This window comes from Neofelis nebulosa, chromosome 8 (assembly GCF_028018385.1).
Source record: "Neofelis nebulosa isolate mNeoNeb1 chromosome 8, mNeoNeb1.pri, whole genome shotgun sequence".
NCBI classification, from domain to species: domain Eukaryota; kingdom Metazoa; phylum Chordata; class Mammalia; order Carnivora; family Felidae; genus Neofelis; species Neofelis nebulosa.
In genome coordinates, this window is record NC_080789.1 from 59374471 (window position 1) to 59400747 (window position 26277).

A 26277-nucleotide genomic window follows, 5' to 3' on the forward strand; every position below is an offset into this window, starting at 1 on the left:
ACCTGATGTTCACGCTAATCCAAAGCTGTAAAGTGACGGTAGTGTGCAACTTTTGATCTCGGGGTTGTAAAATCGAACCCCCACATTGGGAGTAGAGATTACTTAAAAAACAAAAAAAAAAAAAATCAAAATCTTAAAAAAAAAAAGGTGATAGTTTGTGATACAGCCAACCTTAGACAACTCCCAGTACTGTATCATAATGCTTCCACATAAAATGCTTCCTTTAGGGATGGTGTCATTTCCTGAGATAATTTGAGTCAACAGTTAATTTTGGGAAGAGCTGCATTGATGGAGAAAGCCTTGTAGTCAGAGATTTGAGTCCGATTCTTAGCTCTGGTATTAGATAACTGGGTTACCTTATTCAAAGAAGCCCTATTTCCGAGTCTTAGTTTCCTCATCTTCAAAATGGGACTAATAATAACTACTTTGTAGGTCTCTGGTAAGAGGGAGAGATGGACTATATAAAATAGCTGGCACACCACAAGCATTAGATGATACCTAATATTTACATGAGTTTCTACTCAATATAGATACTATGTTAGGCACTGTGAAGATACAGACGAGTGTTTTCCTAATTGCAAATGATAAAATTCCTGAATGTGTTTAGCTTTCAAAATTCGTCTCCTAGGGGCGCCTGGTCGGCTCAGTCTGTGGAGCGTGTGAATCTTGATCTTGGGGCTTTAAATTCGAGCTCCATGTTGAATGCAGGGATTACTCAAAAATAAAATCTTTAGGAAAAAAACCCACTACTTTTCTATATCACTTCTTTTACGTGAGGAATACAGGGTGTGGTAGTTCAAATAACTAAAATTTTGGGAGCACTTAACGGCTTATAAAATGTATAAAGGCTCTATCGAGAACAGGCAAGCCCTATACAGCCACCAAATAATTGGTAGAGATAGCACGTGAACGTAGGCAATCTAATAACCACCAGGTTGACCTCTTCACCACCTCAGGAACTCCCTAAAGTGCCCAGGGGCTGTTTCTGGTCAGGGTATTTTCCGGCCATCTGACTCCTCACTCACCAATACCGCGTGCCAGAGACCACGCGTTCATTGGACCTCCGTGCCGGTCTACGCGGCGGGTTACCGTGGCCGGTTCCGGCCTTGGAATGTTGAAGGTCACTAGGTGGCCTCTTGAAAAGGGCTCACTCTTATCTAAGTGCAGAGAGGTACCGCTCTCCTCTCTCTCCGAGAATTCCATGGTTCTGAAGCCACCGCGTCCTCCGGGAGCTTCGCAAATCGCCAACCCTCGGCTTTCCCGCCCTCAACGTCTGTACGCAAGGCTGCCGCAGGGTGTCGAGGCACTAAAGAATCCGCAATGCTTTTGCGGACGACCCACTGCCTTGCTCTCAATTGGGTAACTTCATCTTTTCTCCGCCCCCAAGGTCTTTGCTTCCCCAATGATTGGACCTGGGCATTGTCCATCCCAACTTCGGGCACGGCTCTCTGGTTCCACCCGCTAAATATCCTCCGCAGCTTTCTCTCCTTAGATACCTTGCACTCCTCGTCCATCCCCTCTCTAGGTGGGGATTGAGTGCACCTGGCAGGGGCCGGAGACATTTAGAGACCCGGAGACATTTAGGGCCCCTCCTCCTGCTCCAACCCCACCCACTGGGCCCCTCCTCCCCTCCACAGCCCGGACGCCGCACTCCAACATAGAGCTCCTTCCACCTCGCGGCGTTCGCGATTCCTCCGCCCCTCCCTCCAGCCACTGCTCAGACTCCTAGGTCGCTCGGGCAGAGCGGGCGGCGCGCTGGGGGGATGCGCTCTATGAGGGCTCTGCAGAATGCGCTGAGCGGGGCCGGCAGTCACTGCTGGCTGGGAGGCTGGGGTCACCTGAGCCGGAGCCCTCTTCTTGGCGGGGGCGTCCGGCACCACCTCAGTGAGGCCGCGGCGCTGGGCAGAGAGACGCCGCACAGCCACCAGCCGCAGCACCGGGATCAGTAAGGCTTGCGGGACAGGGGCAGGGGAACAGGCTCGCTCCCACTCCCACTGTCGTTGTCGCCAGCTCGGAGTACCCTTACCCCGAGAGCGCACCTCATCTCCCCTTCTCTTCTCGCTCACTAGCCTGCGATGCCTTTTCTTTTAGATCTGGGGTTTTGGGTCCGCCGCGCTCGGGCGGTAACATGCCGTCCGCCCGGGAGGGCGTTTGGGCAGGTCGGTCCTCGGGATGGTGCCTGTCCAAGGTGCGTACTTAACTGGGAACGCAGACAAGCGCGGCGTGTTGGTTGGTGCACGTGTCTGAGTGCAGGGCCGTGTGCGCACCGCGCATCCTCACCTTCCCTCTCCTAGGTCCTCGGATGTATTTTAGGGGATGAGTGGGTATGGAACAGCCTCCTCCTCGAGTCTTGGAGTACTTGTGTCTGGCCATCTGTATGGTGTGTCTGTGTTTTGGCATGTCCTCAGCGTGTAATGTGTGATGCGCGTGTATTAGTGCGCAGGTACGTGGTGTGTCGTTTGCATATGTGTTGGATGTGTGCGTTATCGGGGCTCCTAATCTGTAGAATGAGGGTGGTTTTCCAGTTGGTTGTTAAATGAGGAAAATCGTTATAATTGGGTAAAAAATTATAAGGCTCAGATTTCCCAAACCAGAACCAGTCAGCCGTTATTTGTGCTGCTCAGGCTCCCTGATTTGAAGGGTTCTCATCCCTTGGGCTATTTATTATTCTGCCCCAGAGGCTGCACCTCTCTCCTCCACCCAGGAGAACTTGGTGGCTGAGCCTCTTTTCTCCGAGACACAGACGGAGCTGAGCAGGGAATTTTGTCCTTTCCAGCAGCCAACATACACACTGTCCAAGTAGTCCCTGCACTATCATAGCAGGAACAGAAAATGGACCATCTCTCCTGTCATTGACATGTACTGATGACATTCAGAAAGACATGCATATCATAATTAAAGTAGCCAGATAGACACAGCACTGCCTCACCACCACTGGAGCTCCTGTCCTGACAGGTAACAGACCAGTAAGGTATGATTTATTTATCATTAATTATTAGGCTGTCCTTTTCCATCAGCTGCTTCTCAAGGAAACATGGAACTTTTAATTTTAAAGAATAAGCCCTCTCTCTGTCTCATTCTACTCTCCATTCCAACTTTCCCCAAATAATCACCATGGGAGAAATGGCTGGACAGAGCAAAGCCTTAATCTCCCTCACCTTTTTTTTTTTTTTTTTTTTTTTTTTAACGTTTATTTATTTTTGGGACAGAGAGAGACAGAGCATGAACGGGGGAGGGGCAGAGAGAGAGGGAGACACAGAATCAGAAGCAGGCTCCAGGCTCTGAGCCATCAGCCCAGAGCCCGACGCGGGGCTCGAACTCACGGGCGTGAGATCGTGACCTGAGCTGAAGTCGGTCGCTCAACCGACTGAGCCACCCAGGTGCCCCAATCTCCCTCACCTTTAAACCTCCTGGGAAGCAAGTAGTATCCCTGGTTCCTTCTACACATACTTCCTTACCCAGTGGTGTCTGGTGATGGAAGTGTTTTGGGGAGCCTTGATCCTCCTGCCTATGGCTGCCTTTGCTCCCAGGGAATTCTTAGTAGGAGGCTTGATCTGGTTCTCCCTTGAGCAAAAGGAATTGAGAGCACTGGAGGGGGATTGGCTCTGGACTGTGACACCATGATGGGGAGGGTTTCTTGTGTTTGGGGGGTGGGGGAGAAGGAAGGCAGAAAAAATGCCCTGGTATTCAGGTTCTTGTTTGTTTTTTTAATATTTAGCTTTGTTATTCCTGATTATAAAAGAAAAATAAGATAGAGTATCAAGAAGAAAATAAAGATCCCAAATTAGAGGTAACCATTAATGTTATGATGTATATCCATACATACCCTACATATGTATATATAAAATTTTAACAAAAATAGGATTACAGTCTTCATATTCCTTGGTAACCTTTTTCATTTATAAACAGCTTTTAATACCATTGAATGTGTATGTGTGTGATATTATTGTCATTTTAGTGGCTGCTATTTAGCCATTTTAAGATTCCATTGTGTGAGGTATCATAATTTATTTAACCAGTCTTCAATCTGGTTACTACATATTCTTGTGGACCGGTTCAATTATTTCTTAGAGTAAATTCCTAGGAAATTTTGCTCCCCAGGGACACCTGTCATCGATATCTTGTATAACCTTCTAAAGATATTGTATGCATATATCAGCAAATACATGTTGATATTTTTTTCCTTTCTTTTTTATGAAAATGGTATCATGGTATACACATTGTTCTGCACCTTGCTTTTTCGCCCCTCAACATTATATCATAGATCAATCCTTATCTGGGCCAAAGGGTTTGCAATTTTCTTAAGGCTTGTTATACTTCAGTGGTATGGCATTATTTCCTGTCTTCCCTCAGCTTCCAGGCACAGAGACTTGCCCTCTAAATGTTCCTACATAATTTCCTTCTTGCGTTATTCCTCATATAGCTTTTTCCTCCTCCCTTCTATCACCAGATGGACTCTGTCCTCCTTATAGGCACTAGCCTCATTGTGACAGTTGGATTTCCTCAGAAACAAGAAAACACCCCTCTCCTGATATTCTTTCTGACCCCTGACCCTAAACACATACATGCCTGGTCTATGCCAAGCTTCTTGAGAGACTTTTAATGTTTTAATGCCTTGTTTCAATAGATAATATGTCCATATTCAATAAATAATATATACATATTCATATGGCTCAAAATATGCAAAAAGATATATAGTGGGAAGTATCCCTCCCACTCCTTTTGCCCAGCACTTGCTTCATCACCCTAGAGGAAGGTAAATCAGGCTTACAGGTTTCTTTTTATTTTTTAACAAGTTTCATATATATCCTTCCAGAAATATTTTGTGCTTGTAAAGGCAAATATATTTTTTCCTTTTAAACATAAATAGTACCATACTATGAACACTGTTTTACAGATGGCTTATTTTAGTTAATATGACATGTTAGGGATCATTCCATATCAGTACTTAAAGAATTCTCTCATCTCTTCTTTTTTATACTGCATAATATTCCATTACATGAATGTACCATAATTTAAGCAGTTCCCTGTTGATGCACATTTACATTGTTTCTAGTACTACTATTACTAACAATGCAATAAATGGGAATATGTTATTTTGTAGGTAAATACCTGGAAGTCAAATTGTTGGATCAAAGAGATTAAAGGGTCTTAATCTCAAATAGCTGTCATATTTGGAATGATCTGATAAAATAATTTCTCTAAATCTGTTAACATATTAATAGAACTCTTGAAGACCAAGAAGTTTTTAATACCTGGAATGTTAAGCATTATAAGCCAGCAAGAGAGATATTTTGGGCAATAGGGACCTTCCTAGAAACGTAACTTGGTAATTCTTTATTGAAGACCCACTGTGGGCTAGGGACTTCGCTCAATGTTATGAAGACATAGGTATCCAAAACACAAAGACCTGGAGGGAGGGGATGGTAGGATGCGCAAAATGGGTAAGTGGGGGTAGGAGATTTTTTTTTAAAGGTGTTTTCTAATTTCAAATCAGAAAAATTGGAATTAGAAATTTTTACATCTTGGGGCACCTGGTTGGCTCAGTCAGTGGAGCATGCACCTCTTGATCTTGAGGTTGTGAGTTCGAGCCCCACGTTGGGTGTAGAGATTACTTAAAATATTTTTTAAAAATTTTACATCATTTTATTTTTATTTTATTTATTTTATTATTTTTTTTTTTGAGAAAGAGAGTGCATGAGGGTGGGGCAAGGGCAGAGAGAAGGGGAGAGAGGATCTGAAGCAGGCTCCTCACTGACAGCAGAGAGACCCACGTGGGGCTCAAACTCATGAACTGTGAGATCATGACCTGAGCCAAAGTTGGACACTTAACCAGTGAGCCACCCAGGTACCCCTACATCTTTTTATTTTGAATTTAATCTGTAATCCAAAATATTATCATACCTGTTTACGATTTTGCAATGTACTTCTTTTTTTTTTTTTTTAATAGGCTCCATGCTGGGCGTAGAGCCCAACATGGGGCTTGAACTCGTAACCCTGAGATAAAGACCTGAGCTAAGATCAAGAGTCGGATGCTTAACCAACTGAGCCACCCAGGCACTCCTGTACTTCTAATTTAATAAAAATAAAGAATGTTGATGCTAAACACACACACACACACACACCTCTAACAGTGGAGCAAGGGAGTCTTCTGTCAGTAAGATGGTGTGTTGTGTCATACCAGCAGCATAAACAATATTGGGAGGTTTGAGGAAGCCTTTATAGAATTAGTAACATTTGATCTGGACCTTGAAGGATGAGCAGGACTTTTCCAAGTGAAGGGATAAAAAGGTAATTCCATGCAGAAGCTGCAGCATAAGCAAAGGCCAGGAAGCCTAACCATGTCTGGTCCGCAAGGACCTACCTGTTATCTGGCGTAACTGAAGTGTTGGGACATGGTGGAGAATAGAAAAAGAATGTTGGTAGGTTTTAAGAGCCTTGAATGCCATACCAAGAAATAACTTATGTGTAGGCACTGGAGAGCTATCAAAGGTTTTTGAGTAGAGAAATGATATTTGACTTTTAGAAAGTTAACTGGCACATTGTGGAAGATGGGTTGGAAGTCAAGGGAGGGTGGTAGCAGTTAGGGAACAGACAATATGGAGCTGATGATGAAGCATGGTTTACTGAGCATTTACTTTATGAAAGACCATTTTCCACTAAATGTTAATTAAGCCTACTTCATCCATGTAAAGCAGACATTACTACCCTTATTTTACAGATGAGGAAGCATGTTCAGCATTATTAAATAACCTGATTTCCTATCTATATTAAGGTCACACAGCTATTAAGGGGCAAACTCTTGTTCTTTATACTGTGCCGTGCTGGCACAAAGGAAGAAAACAGGGTGGATTTGAGAGACATAGTGTGGGTTACCAACTGAACATGGATGTAAGGTATGGGAATTATCCAAATGATTCCACATTTCTGGGTTGGCACCTGGGTGAGTGATACGGCTATTAACCCAAATGGGAAGCACAGAAGAAGAGCAGAGGGAGGGAGGGGAAATGACATTTGGACACTTGGACATTTTGAGTTTGGCAGTGCCCTATGGGACATCTAGAAATGGAAATGTCTAGAAAGCAGCTAGAAATAAAGGTCTGAAGGTTAGGAACAAAAGAAATCTAGACAGTAAGATTTGACTTCTCAGGACAGATGTGAAAGTTGGAATTATAGGGCTAGATCAGCTGGTTCAGGGAGGAGGCATAGAGTGAGGACACCTATCTACTTATAAGGCCATGTTCTAGGAGGAGAAGCAGGGAGCAGTTCTCACGTTCCTATCCTCCTCCCCTATCTCTGCCCCCAAACAGTGATTCATCAGAGAGTGGCATGCTGTCGCGCCTGGGTGATCTGCTCTTCTACACTATTGCTGAGGGACAGGAACGAATCCCTATCCACAAGTTCACTACTGTAAGTTCCTCTCTACCTGCTCAGAACACTGAATCTTCAGGATCTCTGGGAAGTGGGGGGATGGCTAACGGGCCATGGTAGCAATATGGTAGTAGATGTCTAGATTCATAAGGCAATCCAGTCTCTGGACCAGGGTAGGAAGATGAAACCCTCTGACTCAGCCATTCTTCTTGGTTTGAGACTTTGACCCCAAGGGTTCAGGAACCAGCTTCCTTGATAAAAAAAGGGCAGGAAACCTTTATCAGTCTCCATAGCTGCACAATTCTCTCCTTTCTTAGTCTGCAAACCCATTTGTTCCACCTAGTACAGTAGTTGGGATTGAGCTAGTTGTTATCCATTGGGAAAGAATATTAGGATTGCATTGCTGTCCTTGTAGTTGACCTTACCAGGCTTCTTCTTTCCCCTAAAGGCACTGAAGGCCACTGGACTGCAGACATCAGATCCCCGGCTTCGGGACTGCATGAGCCAGATGCGCCGCATGGTTCGAGAGTCCAGCAGTGGTGGCCTCTTGGACCGAGATCTCTTCCAAAAGTGAGGGCCCCAGAAACAAGGGCACCCACTCTCAAAACTGCCCCAGAAACAAGGGCACCACTCTAATAGCAGGGAGGGCTCTTGGGGATTGGATAGTTTGACCCTTCATTTTATTACTTATTACACAAGTAACATATGAACATGCATATACTCATTATAATAAGTTCAAACAATATAGAAATACATGTTCTCCTTTCCCTCTCTCCCCAATCCCAGTCCCCTTTCCCAGAAGTAAACATTGTTAACAGATTAGTGGGTATCTTCTAGATAACGTCCTATGCATTTACATACATACAGGAATATATATAAATATACTTATATGACTTAGGATTCTTAAAATATAAAGATGGCCCACTATACATATTATATGGGTATTTTTTTCTTATATCCCAAGACACTGTCTTGGGGTATCTTTCCACATCATTACAACAACCCCTCATTTTAGGGGCAAAAGAAACTTAAGACCCAGAAAGATAAAGTGACATGCCAAAGGTTATAGAGCTGTTGGTCCCAAACCTCATGACCACTCACGCCTTCTTTATTCCCAACTTCCATGGCTCCAGAGTGAGTCACAGCTGCATCTCTCCAGCCCCCTAACCCAATCGTGTCTGGGATCCAGGTGTGTGAGCAGCAACATTGTGCTCCTGACCCAGGCATTCCGAAAGAAGTTTGTCATTCCTGATTTTGAGGAGTTCACGAGCCATGTGGATCGCATCTTTGAGGATGCCAAAGAGCTCACTGGAGGCAAAGTGAGGGCCAGGGGACTAAGGGAGGGGCAAGGGCTCTGGGCCAGATATACCTTGCTTCTTGGAAATTTCTTGGGGCTGGGAATCCATGGATGAGAGATAAGAAGCAGAACCTCTAAAAATGGGGACAAATGCTTTATGTATTTCTATACATGTGATTTCTAGAGCAGGTGAAGGAATCTGAAGTTTCTTAGGGGACAAGTGGCATAAAGGATTCAATCAAACTTTGAAAGAGACCTATAGGGTAATTGAGCCTGAGAACCAAAACCCAGAATTTTCCTCTTTTTACTTTCCGTAGGCTTTACTGCCATCTCTATAGGAATAGAGCTACAGAAAGCTAAGGCCTTCTTGGACTTAAGGCTTGGGTGTCCCTGAGAACAACAGGCAGGAGGGAACCCTAGTGCCCTTCAGAAGACAGAATTTTCACCTTTATCCTGACTCTGATTATCTCTGTTCCCCCTCTACATCCATATCTCCATTCTGTCTGTTTTGTCTCCCCACTCATGCCCAGGTGGCGGCCTACATCCCTCAGCTGGCCAAATCCAATCCAGACCTGTGGGGTGTCTCCCTGTGCACTGTGGATGGTCAGCGGTAAGATGCTGGGTGAGAGGAAGGGGAGGCAGAGCACGGGTGCAGAACATAGACTGATCCCTTTCATGGCACCTATCTGCCCCCAGGCACTCCGTGGGCCACACAAAGATCCCCTTCTGCCTGCAGTCTTGTGTGAAGCCCCTCACCTATGCCATCTCCATAAGCACCCTAGGCACTGACTACGTGCACAAGTTTGTGGGCAAGGAGCCCAGTGGCCTACGTTACAACAAGCTGTCTCTCAATGAGGAAGGTGAGCACTACCAGGGCTCAGGCCAGACTCATAGATGTCCCTCTTCTTATTCCCACCTATCCCTCCAGCTTTGTTTGTTTATTTCTCTGACTTTGCTGATTAGCTCTGTCATTTCATCCTCCCCAGCAAAGAAATTTTTCTTGTCTAGCCTGCAGAGTGGGCCGGCTGTAAAGGAGGCTTTGCTCAGCAGCTAATAAAACTCTGGGTGGTTTGTATTTCTCCAGGAATCCCCCATAACCCCATGGTCAATGCTGGTGCCATTGTTGTGAGCTCCCTGATCAAGGTCAGTGCCATCCTAGCCATCTGGAAGGTACTGTTCTCTAAACCCCCTTGTTCCTATATCCCACATATCTGCCCAGTTCTCCAGGAGACTGCTGGGCTTTGGTTCCTATGAGGGTCCCCAGGAAGTAGTGAGGGCACAGCAAGGACCCACATATGTCGAAGATGTTAGTAAAAGGAGCTGTACCTCTGCCCCCAACCCTGAGTCTGGAGCCCAGAGCTTCCTGGCCCTTAGAGAAGTGAGCAGGTCTTCAGGTCTTGACCCCTGCCTAGGACCAAGGGCCAAATGCCAGACACAGGGGGAGGACAGCACCGTTGGGTACTGATTGGCCACTTCTGGGTGAGGGACACAGAAAGAAGGGTGAATGGCCAGGCCAGGGCAGCTATTCACGTCACCTGAAACTGTGAGTTGGCCTTGAACAAGGGTATCAGGTTGGTCTGTCAGCTGTAGGTCTCCCAGGGCTTGAGCAAGAACCTGAGAACAGTGTGGGCCGCAACACTCCAGAGCCAATCACAGCCCTTCCTGGGGAAGGTGGTGTTAGGAACCCTCCCCCCTGGGACTCAGGTGTCAGAGTCCCTATGGTGTTGACACTATAGTTGACATGTACAGGAAGCAATGGAGTGTGGTGGGGGTGGAATGGGAGACCAGACCAGGCTCAGGCTCTCCCCTTGCCCCGGGATAGCTCTGTCTACAGCCCTGTAACTGGCACCTGCCTCATTCCATTCCCATCTAAGTGGGCCTATTGGACCTGACACTCGGCTAAAATCTTCAGCTTTATTTCAGTTATCAATATAATTGATGTAATTGAGTATTAAATGCAACACCCCTCCTGATCCCATTCCTGTCACTCCAGTTGGAGATAGCTATGGGAGTCAGGGATAGGGATAGAGTATGGTTCGAGCTTGGGCCATAAGGGATGAGGATGGGGATCAGGAATAGGAATGGGGCTTGGGGACAGGACTGGAATCAGGAGAAGGAAAGTGAGAGTCAGATGAGGGCTGGGATTGAGAATGGAAATGGAAGTGAGGCTCAGGGATGGGTAAAACTCACAGATGGGGTGAGGTTATTTGTACTCATTACTTGATACTAAAATCTAAATGGTTCGGTTTTTAAGATCATTGGATATGATATGCAGGTATACAAAAAGACTCAGTTGTAAAAAAAAAAAAAAAATGTCACTAGCAAAACCAGTCTAAGACATTAACTCCACTAGGTCCTCCTGGCACTCCTGTCATCCTCCTAGGCTTGGAATGTTGATATCTCTCTCTCTCTCTCTCTCTCTCTCTCTCTCTCTCTCTCTTGCAGATGGACTGTAACAAAGCAGAGAAGTTTGATTTTGTAAGTTCCCTTGCTACTCAGCTCCTGGCTGCTTTTCTCGATGGCATGTTATCCTTTCCAAGTGTCCCAGTGCGTGGCTCTAACCCCACTTTGATAATGCACCAGCCCATACTAGAAGCTTTATTTCCAGAGGTGTGGGGATCTGTGGCCTCAGAGGGAAAAAGCCTCTTGAGTCGCTGCTATGATAAGGACTGAGGAGTTCAAAAAGTTAGGCAGGCTAGTATGTGTTTAGTAGAGGTTCTCTTTCATGTGGTGCCTTCCATGCTCCTTTTTCTCTTTTAGGTGTTACAGTATCTGAACAAAATGGCTGGGAACGAATACATGGGTTTCAGCAATGCTACGTAAGGCTCTGTTCATAGGATTGGATGAATACATTGTGGGGTGTGTTTGTGTGTGCATGTGTGTGATAGAGAAGGTGGGGGTGGTGATAAATCTTAAGAGCAAGAAATCCAGGGGAATTTTGGCCACATAGCTTCCTCGGAGTCCCTTCATTGACATGTTTACTTTGTAAAAAAACTTGTTCCATTTCTTTTTTTAAGTTTTTATTTATTTTGAGAGGGTGCGTGTGTGCGCAAGCGTGAACAGGAGAGGGGCAGAGAAGAGAGAGAGAATCCAGGCAGGCTCTGCACTGTCAGCACAGAGCCAGATGTAGGGCTTGAATCCATGAACCATGAGATCATGACCTCAGCCAAAATCAAGAGTCTGACACTTAACCAACTGAGCCACCCAGGCATCCCTCCATTTCTACTTAGTACTTAAGAGAGGCAGTATGAGGGCTTATTCTTAAACCCTTTCTTGACAAGTCCCTCAAGGCGAAAATGCTCATCAGTTTTCCCAAACTAGATGACCCATTTTGGGTTTGGTTTGTTTTTTTATGCTTTACAATAAAGTTTTGCCCAGTGTTTCCTCAGGGTCAGAAGTTTCCTCCAGTATTACTGTGAGAATTTATACAGGGGCTGATTTAGTTTGACATGTGTGATCTAGTTCTATCTCTCTCAAGGAAGGTATTTTTCCCCTCTCCTTACACCCACCCTCAAACATCAAGTACTAAATTCAGTGTTTGCTTCAGATTCCAGTCAGAGAAGGAAACAGGGGATCGGAATTATGCCATTGGCTACTATCTAAAGGAAAAGAAGGTAATTGGGAGAGGCCGGCATAGAAAGTCCCCGGGAATTCTGCAGCTGGTGGAAGGGCAACTGGGGCTGGGGACTTTGCTTGAGATCCTGGCAATGTGACAGGATCTGCTGATGGCCTGAAAAGAAATGCTCTCCCTTCTTCTTTCTTACAGTGCTTTCCTAAGGGGGTGGACATGATGGCTGCCCTTGATCTCTATTTCCAGGTGAGGAAACACTTCTGTTTAGCTCCGGGCCAAAGGAACAGGACAGACTGCCATCCTTGTTCTCACCCACAAGAGGGATGCTCCTTTTCAGTGGTTCTGGTGTCCTTCAGAAACACCAGGGGAACTTTTTGAAAGATCAGGATGCCAAGAACATTGCTCTAGACCCAAGAGCACAGTGTTCACATCCACACTGCACCCTCACCTCTGCCTTGTCTCCATAGCTGTGCTCCGTGGAGGTGACCTGTGAGTCAGGCAGTGTCATGGCAGCCACCCTAGCCAATGGCGGGATCTGCCCCATCACAGGAGAGAGCGTGCTGAGCGCTGAAGCAGTGCGCAACACCCTCAGCCTCATGCACTCCTGCGGCATGTACGACTTCTCAGGCCAGTTTGCCTTCCATGTGAGTGCTGCTGGCCCTGCCATCCATTTGCCACCAGTCCAGAGCCGAGACATGAGGACACGGAGTCTCTCAAAGTTGAGGATGGAAGCTTGTTCCTGCCTATCATTCAGTAGCTTCCAGCCAGGCAGTTAGGCTGAGAATCCTTAGGGGAGTTTGTCAAACACACCAAATCCCTCAAACACATCAATACATGATGCTGCAGCTTCTAAGCCACTCTTCTGCTGCTCTTCACGTGCCTGGCACTTCTCTAGGTCTCAGTTTAGATGCCACTTCCTCAGAGAGGCTTTTCTGACCATCCTGTCTCCAGTAGGCCCCCCTCCCACTTCATTCTCTATCCCTGCACCCTACTTCATTTCTCCTGTGTTTTCCCACAAGCTGTGGTTATTTTTCTCTGTTGATGATGTATCTCCTACCACCAGAATGAAGTCAAATGATACTGTCCTAGTTCTAGGGCAGCATCAGGCACAGCATAGACACTCAACAAATATTTCCTTACTGAAGCCATTAATTTAAGGGAGAGAGGGCAGGAGATTAGTAAGAAAAGAAGCTAATTAACAAGCCAAAAGTTTGAGATGGATGTGGCTTTGCCTATGCAGTCATTTGGGATAGACTAACTTATTAATCTGGACTTGGGGGCACCTCTAGCTTATCCTCAGTTTCAACTTTGTCCCCAAGGTGGGCCTGCCAGCCAAGTCAGCTGTGTCAGGAGCCATCCTCCTAGTAGTACCTAATGTCATGGGAATGATGTGTCTGTCACCTCCACTGGACAAGCTAGGGAACAGCCACAGGGGCATCAGCTTCTGCCAGGTGAGTTACTTTGCATGTAGGACTTAATGTTTTTGAATGAGTAAATGAAACAATTTTGAGCTTCTACGAAGTGCAGGGAGTAAGAAAACAATCTCTTTGGCTTATGATTCTAGAAGTTGGTGTCTCTCTTCAATTTCCACAACTACGACAACCTGAGGCACTGTGCTCGGAAGTTAGACCCACGGCGTGAAGGGGGAGAAGTTCGGGTAAGGAAAACCCAAGGTGGCTTATAAGAATATTTCAGAATATAACATTCCATAATGCTTTAGCAATACCCTTGGCTAAGCATCTTTGTAGAAGGGTCACAGGGCAGAGCTGGGCATGGGTGAGCTCAAAGTCACAGTTAATCTAAGGTGGGTATAATTTGTTTTCCAGAACAAGACTGTGGTGAACCTATTATTTGCTGCCTATAGTGGAGATGTCTCAGCTCTTCGAAGGTACTAAATAAACACACTAAAATACTCCTGGTCAGAGATCTCATTAGGAGTCAACACAGCAAAATAGTTAAGTGCTTCAGCTTTAGAGCCAGATAAAATAGCACAGATTGCATTTAAATGAGATTATTTTAGGGGCACTTGGGTGGCTCAGTCGGTTAAGTATCCGACTTCCATTCAGGTCATGATCTTGCAGTTTGTGAATTCAAGCCCCGCATCAGGCCCTGTGCTGACAGCTCGGAGCCTGAAGCCTGCTTCAGATTGTGTCTTCCTCTCTCTGCCCCTCCCCCGTTTATGCTCTGTCTCTCTCAAAAATAAAAACACTAAAGAAAAAAAAATTTTAAGGAGATTATTTTAAGTACAGTGACTGCCATGTGATAAGAATTTAATTAACAGTAGTCACTGTTAGGATTAATCTGGGTGTTAAGAGCAGAATCCTAAGAAGTAATTAAGGACCTTGCCTCAAGTAGATCACCAACATCAGCAAACATGTAGGCAGTGATGTTTCTGGAAGCATCACACCCGTCTGATTCGGGAGTAACAGTCTCATCTGGGTATAGAACATGATTACTCAGAGTCTACAGATCTTACCATAAGCTCTGTTTTACTTTTTCTGGAATCCATCCAGTCTGACCCCACTTCAGAAAAGACACTAGTGATTCTAGGCTGATCTGGGTAACTCTAGCTATTTTCCACCACCCTCAGGTTTGCCTTGTCAGCCATGGACATGGAACAGAAAGATTATGACTCCCGCACAGCCCTGCATGTTGCTGCAGCTGAAGGTATCTAAAAGTTAAATAAAAGGGGAAGACCCTTTCTTTATATATATATATATATATATATATATATATATATATAATTTTTTTTTTTTTTTTTTTTTTTTTTTTTTTTTTTTTTTAAGTAAACTACTCCCAACATGGGCCTAAACTCACAACCTTGAGATCAAGAGTTGCATATTCTACTGACTGAGCCAGCCAGGCACCCCCTAAGAGCCTTTCTTTTCTAAGAAGAGTAATCCCTATCGCATATGCCCTTAAGGTTACAAGGGAAGGAACTGGTTTTGTCCAGATGCCCTGCAGTTTGCAGGCCAACTATTATTGGGTGCTTCAGGGAGCAAAATGGGAAGAGGCCTTTCCCATTTTGGTTCAGACTCCAGCTGCCAAAAGTCTATACTAATGTTAACACCAAAAGGTTCAGGATCTGTGCCATCTCATTTTCCTTCTGCCCATATTCCTAGGACACATCGAAGTTGTTAAATTCCTGATTGAGGCTTGCAAAGTGAATCCTTTTGTTAAGGACAGGTGAGTAGGATTAAGGTAAAAGGAGGGCTGAGAAGCAGCTTTTCTCCCACTGCCCTCCAGCCACCACAGTCACTATTTAACCATATCGTTCTCAATGTCTTCTTTGCCTGATCATGGGCTTTGTTCCTTTCAGGTGGGGCAACATTCCCTTGGATGATGCTGTGCAGTTCAACCACCTGGAGGTGGTGAAACTGCTTCAGGATTACCAGGACTCCTATACACCATCTGAGACTCAGGCCGAAGCAGCGGCTGAGGCCCTGTCCAAGGAGAACTTAGAGAGCATGGTGTGAGCATGGGGTGCACATACAGTACCTGCTCAAGAAATAGCATGACTGGCCACACACTTAACCCATAACCACCAAACATGCTATGGAGAGCCGCACTGCTTCCGTGGGGACCAAGACTTAGGCTACTGCTTTCTGTGAGAGTGAAAATACCCCATTCCCTTGGCAGACAGAGTATAGAGAAGTGCCTTGGTGGACCCATGCAGTAGAGCAATCCATGGAGACTGACTTTCTTCGAGGTACAGCCTAATGGTTTAGCCCACTCAAAATCATCCCAGGTCTTCACCCAGATCCCCTCTCCCTTTCTTTAAAAAGCATCATGAGAGAGACAGAGATGCTCTGGTAAAGGGGCCCTAGCCACCATGTACAGGTATGTATCCACAAAGGAAGTGGGACAGCTATGCACCAGACTTTAATAGTCTGGAGAGGTCTGCCCTCCTTAGCCAGGAAGTACTGCTGCTACTGCTAATTTTTTAGACAGAGAAAGTATTTTGTGCTCAAATAAACTTTAATTACACAAATTATAATTGTTAAGCCCAGTCCTTCTCTCTCTCCCACAGGGGCATCCAGCTGCGTCACCATCATAAAGGTAGAATAAGAGGGAACCACAAGGTCAGACAGAGCCCAAACAATGCATACTTCACGTACATACTCATCCCACCACGTTTTCGTCAACCCTAAATACTACTCTAGGTTAACTGTATTCTAGAGTTGCTAGGATACAGCAACTACTGGAGGGGGTGGAGGGGAGAGTGGGTGGTAATAGTGAGGGCATGGGTCTGAGCAGGCTCAAAAAGGGATTGTGCAAGACCTCAGGCCTCCCACCTCCCTCTGGAAGTTCCAACTGTGGCACAAGTATCTTGTCTCCTTTGATCATGGTTGTAACTGGCCCAATGATTATAATGGATTGACCAGATGTCAGGGAGGTGCAGATTAAGGCAGATGGACTCTGGGTGGTGATAGCTGCAGCAGTGTGGGGCTGAGAGTCTGGCACTGAGGTACTAGGAAAGAAGGGCTCTGTTTCATTCAGAGACAGTAAAGAACTTCCTGGGGAGCCAGAGTCGACTCTGTATGTGCTACAGGGAAAGGGCCAAGTCATTGTACCACTCCTCCAGCCAGAGGTAGAAAGGATTTACTCTGGAGAGATTCTGTAGGGCCCCAAGGTGGGGGGAGGGGGGAATAACATGGGGGCAAAGGGAGGCAGAGGTATCACAGTGATGAATAAATTCAAAGTTGAAAGCTAAGACCCCAGGACTGAATGCAGTCTGAGGTCTGGGCACAGGGAGGCAGAGGGACCAAAGGAAGCCAGTCACATTAAGTACACTCAGGGTAGCCTAGGAAACTGGCAGTAGATTGGGGGAGGGGAGAGGGTGGCTGTGTGCCTAGTTTTCACAGGGTAGGGGAAAGGAAAAAGACTAAGATATTGCACAGAGGGCCTAACACTGAATTGTGGGAGTTGGAGGTTGCTTAGCGGCAAAATTAAAAGGCTTCAGACAGTTTCACCAGGAGGCTACCCAAGGAAGAGCATGATTGGGCACTCCAATGAAACACATACTAGAGGCCTTTAGGCACTTCAAGCCCTGAGTGGGTCAGCAGCTCTCCATCCCATAGGGCAAAGGCAGGTACCACTGGACCTCGGAAATCTGTCTGTAGCGTGTGGACCACAGCGACCCTGCTCACATCCACCAGGCTCAGCTTTTGGGCCTCATACTCCAGCAACAGCCCCACCTTCTCTGGCTGCCCCATGCCCTCAATAGGGGCTTTTTCGTTGGCCAACATGGTGTGCCACTTGCGCTGGGCATACGTGAACACCCAGGAACGATCGTCAACACCGATGCAGCTATCCCGGGACATATCCACATCTGCCACTCCTATTCGGAATTGGTGGGAGCGCTTCACTGTCACTTCCCAGTAGTGCCTGCCACTGGTGACTGCTGTGTCGGCCAGCACTACGGCCCATTCCCGGAAGCGCTCCACATTCAGGGCCAACTTGGTGGGCTCCAATCCTACTATGCCATACTTGACACCTGTGTCACCTCTGAAGAGCGCCAGGCTGCTGTGGGCGGTTTTTTCTTCCAGTTTGAAACTGATGCCTGTGAGCAGAGCAAAGAGATTAGATGATGACGAGGGCTAAACCCCTAGATCTAGTGATATATACGTATTACGATCTGAAACAGTCATGCGCTCACGAGGAAACAAAAAATGTCACGCGGGCAAGAGTGAGGCGCTTCAATATGGGCTTTCAGGCTGGAAAAGCCTCGGAATAATAAAAAAAAAAAAAAAAAAAAAAGCCAGATTGTGTCCCAGGTTTGGACTCTCAAGACGAAAGCAGATCAGGGAGGGTAAATGACCCAAGGGGACTCTCGGGAATAACGGAAACCATTTTGGAGATAAAAGAGAGTAAAAGAGATAATCCTACCTCTGCGGGCTTCCGCGACGGCTACCCCCAATCGTTTAGCTCCCCAGCGGCACAAGAACAGCGAACGTACAAAAGGCAGCGCCATCTTGCGCCTGGGATGAATAGGGCACGCCCTCTGGCCTGGGACCGGGCCATCTGCCCGCCTGCTACTTTCCGACGTGGTGCGCGAAAGGCGGCCGCGCAGTGTGATGACGTAAGGGAGCCTGCGTTCAGCAGGGGAGCCGCCATCTTAGTGAAATGTGTTCTTGGTCCGCATGTGCTTGGTACAGTTTATTTTGGTTTTTTCCCGGCAGTGCTGCTCACGTTTTTACCAAGTAGGACCTTTAGAAAGACGGTGTAGCAAGACGTCAAAAAGTATAGATTTTAGAATTAAATAGTAATCGGATTCAAACCTAGCTCCTCTGTGTGACCTTGGGCAAATCACTTAATCTGATCCTTAAGTGTTCTCATTTGTAAAAAATAACCCTTTAGACCTTGACAAAAATTAAACGAGAGCATAACCTAGAATACAACTTGACAAATAACCACTAGGTTAAGTAGCAGGCTGTTTTATAATAATGTGTAAATACTGTAAACGTTGGTTTTTATATGTTCAGAGTTACTGGAGAAGGACTTTAAATCCCTACCCCATATTTCTTTCCTGATTTGTATATCCCATTTGTATATCCAACAACCTATTAGAGATTTCTACCTGGATGTAGCCCACTCCCATCCCTCCCGTGACCTCAAACTTAACGTGTCTAAAACTTACTTTGTGTTCTTACACACCATTCCTCCTCCGCGTAGGTTCCCTGACCCTGTGAACTGCAACCCATAACCAACCAGTTGCCCAAGCCAGAAACCTGGAAGCCCTTGGATTTTTTTGTCTCCCTCACATATATCTGATGGTCTTTCAATCCCCATCACATTTCTCCCCTGGACTACTTACTGCATTAGCCGCCTAACGACTCCCACTCTCCCTAGGGCTACCGAGAAGGGAACATTTAAAGGGGCAGCTACTTATCTCACCCATTAGATTCTTAAGAATGGGAATTAAGAATGGTTTCTTAAGAATTCTTAGGAATGGCGATTAAGCCCTTTGTTCTCTGTGACCTAAGGCCTCGGTTTTACCCTAAACACAGGGTAAGTACTGTTGTTTTTGAATTAGTAAATGAACGAGGATAAAGGGACAAAGTGTTGCGATCACATTCTTGGAGTGCAGTGACTGGTTCATTCTCTCCACCAGGGGTCAGCCTGGTCCAGCCTTCACACATCCTGCCTAATGTGTCTGAGAAGAGCGGTTTATATTCCTCCTAAGCCTAGGAGCGAAGGCATGGAGGAGAGCATTCCTTCTGAAAAGTCCTGCTCTCTCAGTACTTTGTATTTTGGGGGTAATGAGAAGAAAGTTCCTGAGTTCTGTTTCTGTAGCTTTTCTCCTTTGTTTCCATCCTAGGTGTGAGAGCTGAAGCAATCATTGCAGATTTCTCACGCTGTCACTTAGATACACCTCTGTTACTTTACGAGGAAATAGCTTCTTGCCTGTCATTTGTTGTATTATTTTACTTTCACAGACTGACCATCTATCTGATAAAAACTCACCTTCATCATTGAGATGATTTACCTACCTCGTTGCTAATGTACAAGTAATTAATTCTTAACGTATCCATGCATAATAATTAAGAAATGATAGGGTTTCACTTGACATATGAAAGGGGAAAAGACATTCAAGGTGTAGGGAACAGCTTCTGCTAAAGCACTGGGTAATGAAACAGAATGAAGTATGTGAGAAACCACAAGAAGCACAAAATTGCCAGGGCCTCATGCTGCAGAGATATGGAGAACAGTTGGAAAAGTTGAGGGTAAATGATGAGGAGTCCTGTATTTATAGTAATGTATTTTAATTTGATGTTTATTTATTTATTTTGAGAGAAAGGGAGAGAAAGAATCCCAACTGCAATTCCAACTGCACTGGCAGTGCAGAGCCTGACTCAGGGCTTGATCTCAGGAACTGTAAGATCATGACCTGAGCCAGAATTAAGAGTCAAACGCTTAACCTCAAATACTTAGCTGACTGAGCTACCCAGGCTCCCCATAGTAATGTCTTTCAGATGTTCAGGAGCTGTTGAAGGGACCCAGGGAAATGACAAATTACAGGTTTTTATAAAGATAAAGCTGACGGCAACATAGAGAATGAATTGGAGAGGGGATGAGACCAGAAACAGGGTCAAACAGGATATAGAGTTCTCAGGTGGGACATGGTGTGGGTTAAGTCACCTAAAAGATAGTGGGGCGCCTGGGTGGCTCAGTCGGTTAAGCGTCCGACTTCGGCTCAGGTCATGATCTCACGGTCAGTGAGTTCAAGCCCCGCGTCAGGCTCTGTGCTGACAGCTCAGAGCCTGGAGACTGCTTCAGATTCTGTGTCTCCCTCTCTCTCTGACCCTCCCCCGTTCATGCTCTGTCTCTCTCTGTCTCAAAAGTAAATAAACATTAAAAAAAAAAAAAAGTCATCTAAAAGATAGAATTGGTAGAGTTCTGGTGGTGACTGGTTAGGTGAAAATGGGAGGATAGGGGAAGGAATCAAAGCTGATTCATAGGTTTCTGATTTAATGATTGGATACAGAAGAAAAGCATGTTTGAATGGGGGGAAGATAATCCATTCTGTTTCAGACAGGCTGTATTTGAGGTGTCCATAGGACACGCAGGTGAAAATTTTCTGTAAATATATAGATACAAATTTTGAGGGAGAGGGGTGCTGGGTAGCACAGTTAGTTAAGCATCCAGCTCTTGATTTCGGCTAGGTCATGAGTTCAAGCCCTGCATCAGGCTCTGCATGGATGATGCGGAGCCTGCTTGGGATTCTGTTCTCTCCTTCTCTCTGCCCCTCCCCAGCTTGTGGGCATTCTCTCTCTCTCTCTCTCTCTCTCTCTCTCTCTCAAAATAAATAAACTTTGAAAAAAAAAATTTTTAATTAAAAAAATAATTTTTGAGGGAGAGCAGACATAGGTGAAGTCATCCAAGGATAGGATGTCAATAGAATAAGTAGGGAATAAACTGTGCAGTCCTAGGGAAAACCAGTACGTGAGATAACACACATACTATTAAGTACTTAGAACAGAACCTAACCATAGTGAGCACTGGTCTCCCTGGCTTAGAGTTGTATCTGACTCCCTAGGAAAAGAAGGGGAGAAGGAGCCAAGTACAGGATGTTTCAGTCTATTTTCATTCTGTTTCTTGAATTAGCCCATTTCTAATATGTGGGAGCTCTCACCTGATCTAAGTGCTAATTGGAGCCCTTAACTATGGATGGGAGAGGGATGATGCACAGAGCTTGGTGATTGTTCTGGACTTTGCCAGGAGTCAGCAGTCAGCAAAGCATAACCAGAGAAAGAGAGAGAAGGGGGGCCCTCAGGAGCTAGCCAAAGGGGCTGCTAGGCTGGCTTGTGCTATGCTGGGGCCTTTGTCCTATGAAACTATCCACACAATGGAGCTGGGTTACATGCTGAATTGGCATTCTAATATGGGGCTGGGATAGAGATTCCACATGGTAGATGGAGAGATGGAAGTTCACCCAACCCCTCAGGACCATATCTCGATTCACCCACATTGTAATTGCCAGAGAGGATGTTCAATACTTGATAATCATAAATTATGTATATATCTGATTAATTCATGAATCAGTTCATTTACATTTTAAGGCAGCTAACTTAATGTGTATATTGCCAGGGTATATCTCATTTGATCCTGATACAATCCTGTTAGGTCAGCAGGTTAGATATATATTTTTTTAAGTTTATTTATTTATTTTTGAGAGAGAGAGAGAGAGAGAGAGACAGCAAGTGGGGGAGGGGCGGAGAGAGAGAATCCCAAGCAGGCTCTGCACTGTCAGCATGGAGCCCAGTGTGGGGCTTAAACTCACAAACAGATCATGACCTGAGCTGAAACCAAGAGTCAGATGCTTAACTGACTGAGCCACCCAGGTGCCCCAGCAGGTTAGATATTTTTATGAAACTCAGACCTAGGTTATTCTTTAGGTCATGATGATATGGACTGGCCAGGGAGCAACTTCAGAGAGGTAGTAAACTGGTCCTGGATAACCTCAGAGGTGGGTATGGTAATTACATGAAACCCCTGTGGAGAAATGAAACAAGACAAACAGCTCTGCCTGCAGATTCTCTGAGATTTATAGATGCACTCACTACCTAATATTATGGATTATACTTCTTATGGCACCTCTAGGAGACTGAGAAATGGAGCCTTCTTTATGGAAGAGGGTATAGTGAACTTAGGATCCCTAGCCCCAGGAATATAAAGAGGTTGGAAGGCTGATTGTTAGTAATCCAGAGATAATTCAGTCTACTGTAGAGATATTTGAGACTCTAAGATGATCACTACTACAAGTTACAAAATAACTTTGTAATTACTCCAAGTTTGTTATTTTACAAATCCTATTTCTCCACTTTCATAGTTCTTAGTAGGAAAAAAATTCAAAAATTGTGTATGCTTATTTAAGGCCAGAAGAGAGAAGTCAGAGAATCTAGAATTAAAAATTCTGGCAACCCCTGAAAAGAGCCCCAAATACAAGAATGAAGTAGAGTGATAACACAAAAAGCGAACAAGCTAACCAGAAAAGAAGACAAAGACAAATTAGGGTCTGTCCTGGGTGATCCCAAGAGTGTTAGACTCCAGGAATCCCCTCCACTCCCAGGCAGTTTTCCTCAAAGGAACTTTCTTTTGCAGATTCCAATGGCCTGATTGCCAATTCAGCCTTGATACTTTCTTGTTGGCTTGTTCTGTTTCTGGTGAGGAATGGAAATATTCTTACCTTGCCTTCCCTGGAATTCTTATTGTCTTCCAGATCCTCACTTTAGCTTTCCTCTTTACCTCTCTGGCTCCCGAAACCCAGGTTTATAAAGATGATTAGGAAGTGGAAGGATGAGTCTCTACCTTCACTGTAAGCACCTCTGGTGGACAGAAGCCATTATAAGCTCTTGCTCCTCCCTGAGTGAGTTTGGGTCAGAGGGCTAAAAAGGAAGAAAGAGCTTAGTATAGGAGAGAGAAGGGCTAAGGCTGGGGATAGTGGATGCTTAGGTGTGAGTATAAAAGTCTAAGGCTCCCTTATGGAGACCACTGACTGGGTAGGGGTAGCAGGTTGAGGGATGAGGTTCCTCTCTATTGGCTGAAGGGAGGACATGAGATGTTCTCTAATCACAAGAGTAGAGCTCTCACCTCTCTGGCTGCCTCCTCCTCCAGAAAAAAGCACCTGAAACACTTGCTCCTCATCCCAACTCCACTCACTTAGACCTAGAAAAGCAGTCTCCAAACTGGAGCAGGACACCAAACAGAGACTCTGAGCCTGACTGGCAAAATTATGATCTAGGAGATAAGATTCCTGCAGAGAGGAGAAACCACCATCTTTTTCCATAGACTCCTTCCTTCTGAGAACCTTCTGAGGAAACAGAACTTTCCTCTTCTCTGTTGTTAAATTCTAGTCTAAGCCAGTGGGGGTCTGTTTTCTGACCACTCCCTTATTCTGTCTTTTAGTACTTCCTTCCTTGCACAAGCTGGGGGAGGGGCAGTGCAGGATGAAGTGGCGGAGGCCTGGTTGGGAGAGTTTTTTGAGGGGGTGGGGGACAGAGAGAGGTGGAGAAGGAGAGATATGAGAGACCAGTGGGGAGAAGAGTGGAGCAGACAGCCAGCCTGATCTTTCCTTCCCTCCCCTACGTACCCCCAAGACCTATAGAGCCAACGGTTTGGGAGAGATGTGCTGGCTGAAGGCCTGGGCATCCTGGTCTTTGTAGGGGCTGTTCTTAGGGCCTCATGCCCCAGTGGTAGCTCTGTGCTAGGCACAGTCCCTCAACCTTGCCTGAAGAACTGGTGGTGGTGAGCATGGCACAGATTTTTGATGTGGGCCCACACCCAAATCCTGCCCTCACTCTGGTACTGCTCTGTACCAATTGGCTTGCCCCCTCTAGGGGGTTGTCCTATGTCCTGTCCCAGAGCACAGCAGCCATGTTGACATCTGTCCTTTTCTACTTAGCACTGCCCCAGGTGGCTATAGCCCAGCTAGCCATCCAGGTAAGCAGCAGTCTCCACCTTCCTGAATAGGGTGACACTAGGTAGGTAATAAGGGTGGATGGCTGATAAGACTTTAAGGAATGAACAAAAGAGGGGGCACCCCTGCTCTGTGCATCCTCTCATTTAGCCACCTTCAGTATGATGCAAATAGGTCAGTGAGTTAGGCTCAAGCAACTCAAGAATTTCGGTGACTTGCTGCAGATCCTTTGCTTAAAGCTTCCTTGGTGGATAGATGGTAGGGCCTGGGGGGGAGCAGATGGGGAGATGTTTGTGTTCTCTCACCCTGGTCCTAGCATCTCTGGTCTCATCTATGAGCGGGAAGGGTCATAGGCCAGGGTCTGAGCTTGGAGTTTTTCTCCACTATCCAGAAGGTACTCACCATGTGTGCTGTGGCTGTTTGTTTTTAAATAATAAACTAAGCACCATTATTTTTTTAAGTAATTTCTATGTCCAATGTGGGGCTTGAACTCATGACCTCAAGATCAGGAACCTCATGTTCCACTGACTAAGCCAGCCAGGCACTCCAATTAAGCACCATTACTAACCAACCATGTAACAGAAAAACTGGAACCTTTTTGAAATCACAGAAATCTACATGTATGTATGTAAATATTCCAGTTCATCCCCTCCTCCCACACACTTGAAGTAAACACCATCCTGAAGCTTGTGTTCATCATTCTTTGTGGGTTTTTTTGTAGTAGTTTCATTTCATCTATATGTGTTCTGAAAGCATATTTTTATTTTAGATTTTTTTAACTTTACTTTTTCTTTCTTTCTTTCTTTCTTTCTTTCTTTCTTTCTTTCTTTCTTTCTTTCTTTCTTTCTTTCTTTCTTTCTTTCTTTCTTAGAGAGAAACAGAGTGTGAGCAGGTGAGGAGCAGAGAGGGGGACACAGAATCTGAAGCAGGCTCTAGGCTCTGAGCTGTCAGCAGAGTCCAATGTGGGGCTCAAACCCATGAACCATGAGATTATGACCTGAGCTGAAGTCGGACACTTAACTGGCTGAGCCACCCAGGTGCCCCATTTTTTTTTTAATGTTATTCCTTTTTTTAATTTAATTTTTAATTTAATTTTATTTTAGAGAGAGAGAGCGTGAATGGGGAAGCAGGGCAGAGGGAGGGAGGGGGAGAGAGAGAGAGAGGAGAATATCTCCACACTGAATGTGGAGCCCAATGTAGGGCTTGATCCAATGATCCTGGGATCATGACTTGAGCTGAAATCAAGAGTCAGACACTCAACCGACTGAGCCACCCAGGTACCCCTGAACTTTATATATATGTATGTATATATATATATATATATATATATATATATATATATATATATATATACATATATATATATATATATTTATTATTTATTTTTTTTTAAAGTAAGCTTCATACCCAGTGTGGAGCCCAATGCAGGGCTTGAACTTACAACCCTGAGATCAAGACCTGAGCTGAGATCAAGAGTCACACACTTAACTGACTGAGCCACCCAGGCATCCCTAATTTTTTTTTAATTTTTTTTTTAACGTTTATTTATTTTTGAGACAGAGAGAGACAGAGCATGAACAAGGGAGGGTCAGAGAGAGAGGGAGACACAGAATCTGAAACAGGCTCCAGGCTCTGAGCAGTCAGCACAGAGCCCGACATGGGGCTCAAACTCACGGACTGCGAGATCGTGACCTGAGCCGAAGTCGGCCGCTTAACCAACTGAGCCACCCAGGCGCCCCAGATCCTAAGTTTTTTTGTTTTGTTTTGTTTTGTTTTTTGTTTTCTTTATTTTTTTTTAACATGTATTTATTATTGAGAGACAGAGAGACACAGAGCATGAGCAGGGAAAGGGGTAGAGAAAGAGAGGAAGACACAGAATCTGAAGCAGGTTCCAGGCCCTTAGCTGTTAGCACAGAGCCCGACATGGGGCTCGAACTCACGAACTGTGACATCATGACCTGAGCTGAAGTCGGTCACCCAACCAACTGAGCCACCCAGGTGCCCCTCCTAAGTTTTTTTTAAGTAATCTCTGCAATCCAATGTGGGGCCCAAATGCACAACCCCAAGATCTAGGGTTGCATGCTCTACCAACTGAGCCAGACAGGTGCCCTGATTTTT

General features: G+C 45.4%; 2 protein-coding genes across 5 annotated transcripts; one reads left to right on the plus strand and one right to left on the minus strand.

Moving 5' to 3' along the window:
- Positions 1-1456: 1456 nt before the first annotated feature.
- On the plus strand, positions 1457-16230 carry GLS2 (glutaminase 2). Of its 4 annotated transcripts, XM_058742357.1 has the most exons (19): positions 1831-1945; positions 2092-2188; positions 7311-7410; positions 7820-7941; positions 8561-8690; positions 9199-9278; positions 9365-9528; positions 9753-9811; positions 11114-11146; positions 11429-11487; positions 12216-12282; positions 12435-12485; positions 12707-12883; positions 13559-13690; positions 13804-13896; positions 14066-14127; positions 14830-14906; positions 15362-15425; positions 15559-16230. In XM_058742357.1, the coding sequence occupies exons 3-19, from the start codon at positions 7330-7332 to the stop codon at positions 15713-15715; spliced, it is 1608 nt and encodes a 535-aa protein (XP_058598340.1). In that variant the 5' UTR covers positions 1831-1945; positions 2092-2188; positions 7311-7329; the 3' UTR covers positions 15716-16230. The 4 variants fall into 4 exon arrangements, with proteins under 4 accessions (XP_058598339.1, XP_058598337.1, XP_058598340.1 ...); XM_058742354.1 differs by lacking the exon at positions 2092-2188 and having other exon boundaries at positions 1458-1945; XM_058742355.1 differs by lacking the exon at positions 1831-1945 and having other exon boundaries at positions 1955-2188.
- Positions 16199-19080, minus strand: SPRYD4 (SPRY domain containing 4). Its single transcript, XM_058742358.1, has 3 exons — positions 18880-19080; positions 18129-18449; positions 16199-17802 (listed from the first exon to the last, which is right to left on the minus strand). The coding sequence occupies exons 2-3, from the start codon at positions 18211-18213 to the stop codon at positions 17264-17266; spliced, it is 624 nt and encodes a 207-aa protein (XP_058598341.1). The 5' UTR covers positions 18214-18449; positions 18880-19080; the 3' UTR covers positions 16199-17263.
- Between the last annotated feature and the right edge of the window lie 7197 nt (positions 19081-26277).

Excerpts from the sequence above, each read along its gene's own strand:
- SPRYD4 (XM_058742358.1), bottom strand. The coding sequence starts at position 18,213 with ATGGCGCTGCCTTTTGTACGTTCGCTGTTCTTGTGCCGCTGGGGAGCT. Across the intron at positions 17,803-18,128 it reads CGTCGCGGAAGCCCGCAGAG|GCATCAGTTTCAAACTGGAA; the intron begins GTAGGATTATCT and ends CTCTGCTCACAG.
- GLS2 (XM_058742354.1), top strand. The coding sequence starts at position 1,764 with ATGCGCTCTATGAGGGCTCTGCAGAATGCGCTGAGCGGGGCCGGCAGT. Across the intron at positions 7,942-8,560 it reads GACCGAGATCTCTTCCAAAA|GTGTGTGAGCAGCAACATTG; the intron begins GTGAGGGCCCCA and ends TCTGGGATCCAG. Across the intron at positions 12,283-12,434 it reads ACTATCTAAAGGAAAAGAAG|TGCTTTCCTAAGGGGGTGGA; the intron begins GTAATTGGGAGA and ends TCTTTCTTACAG.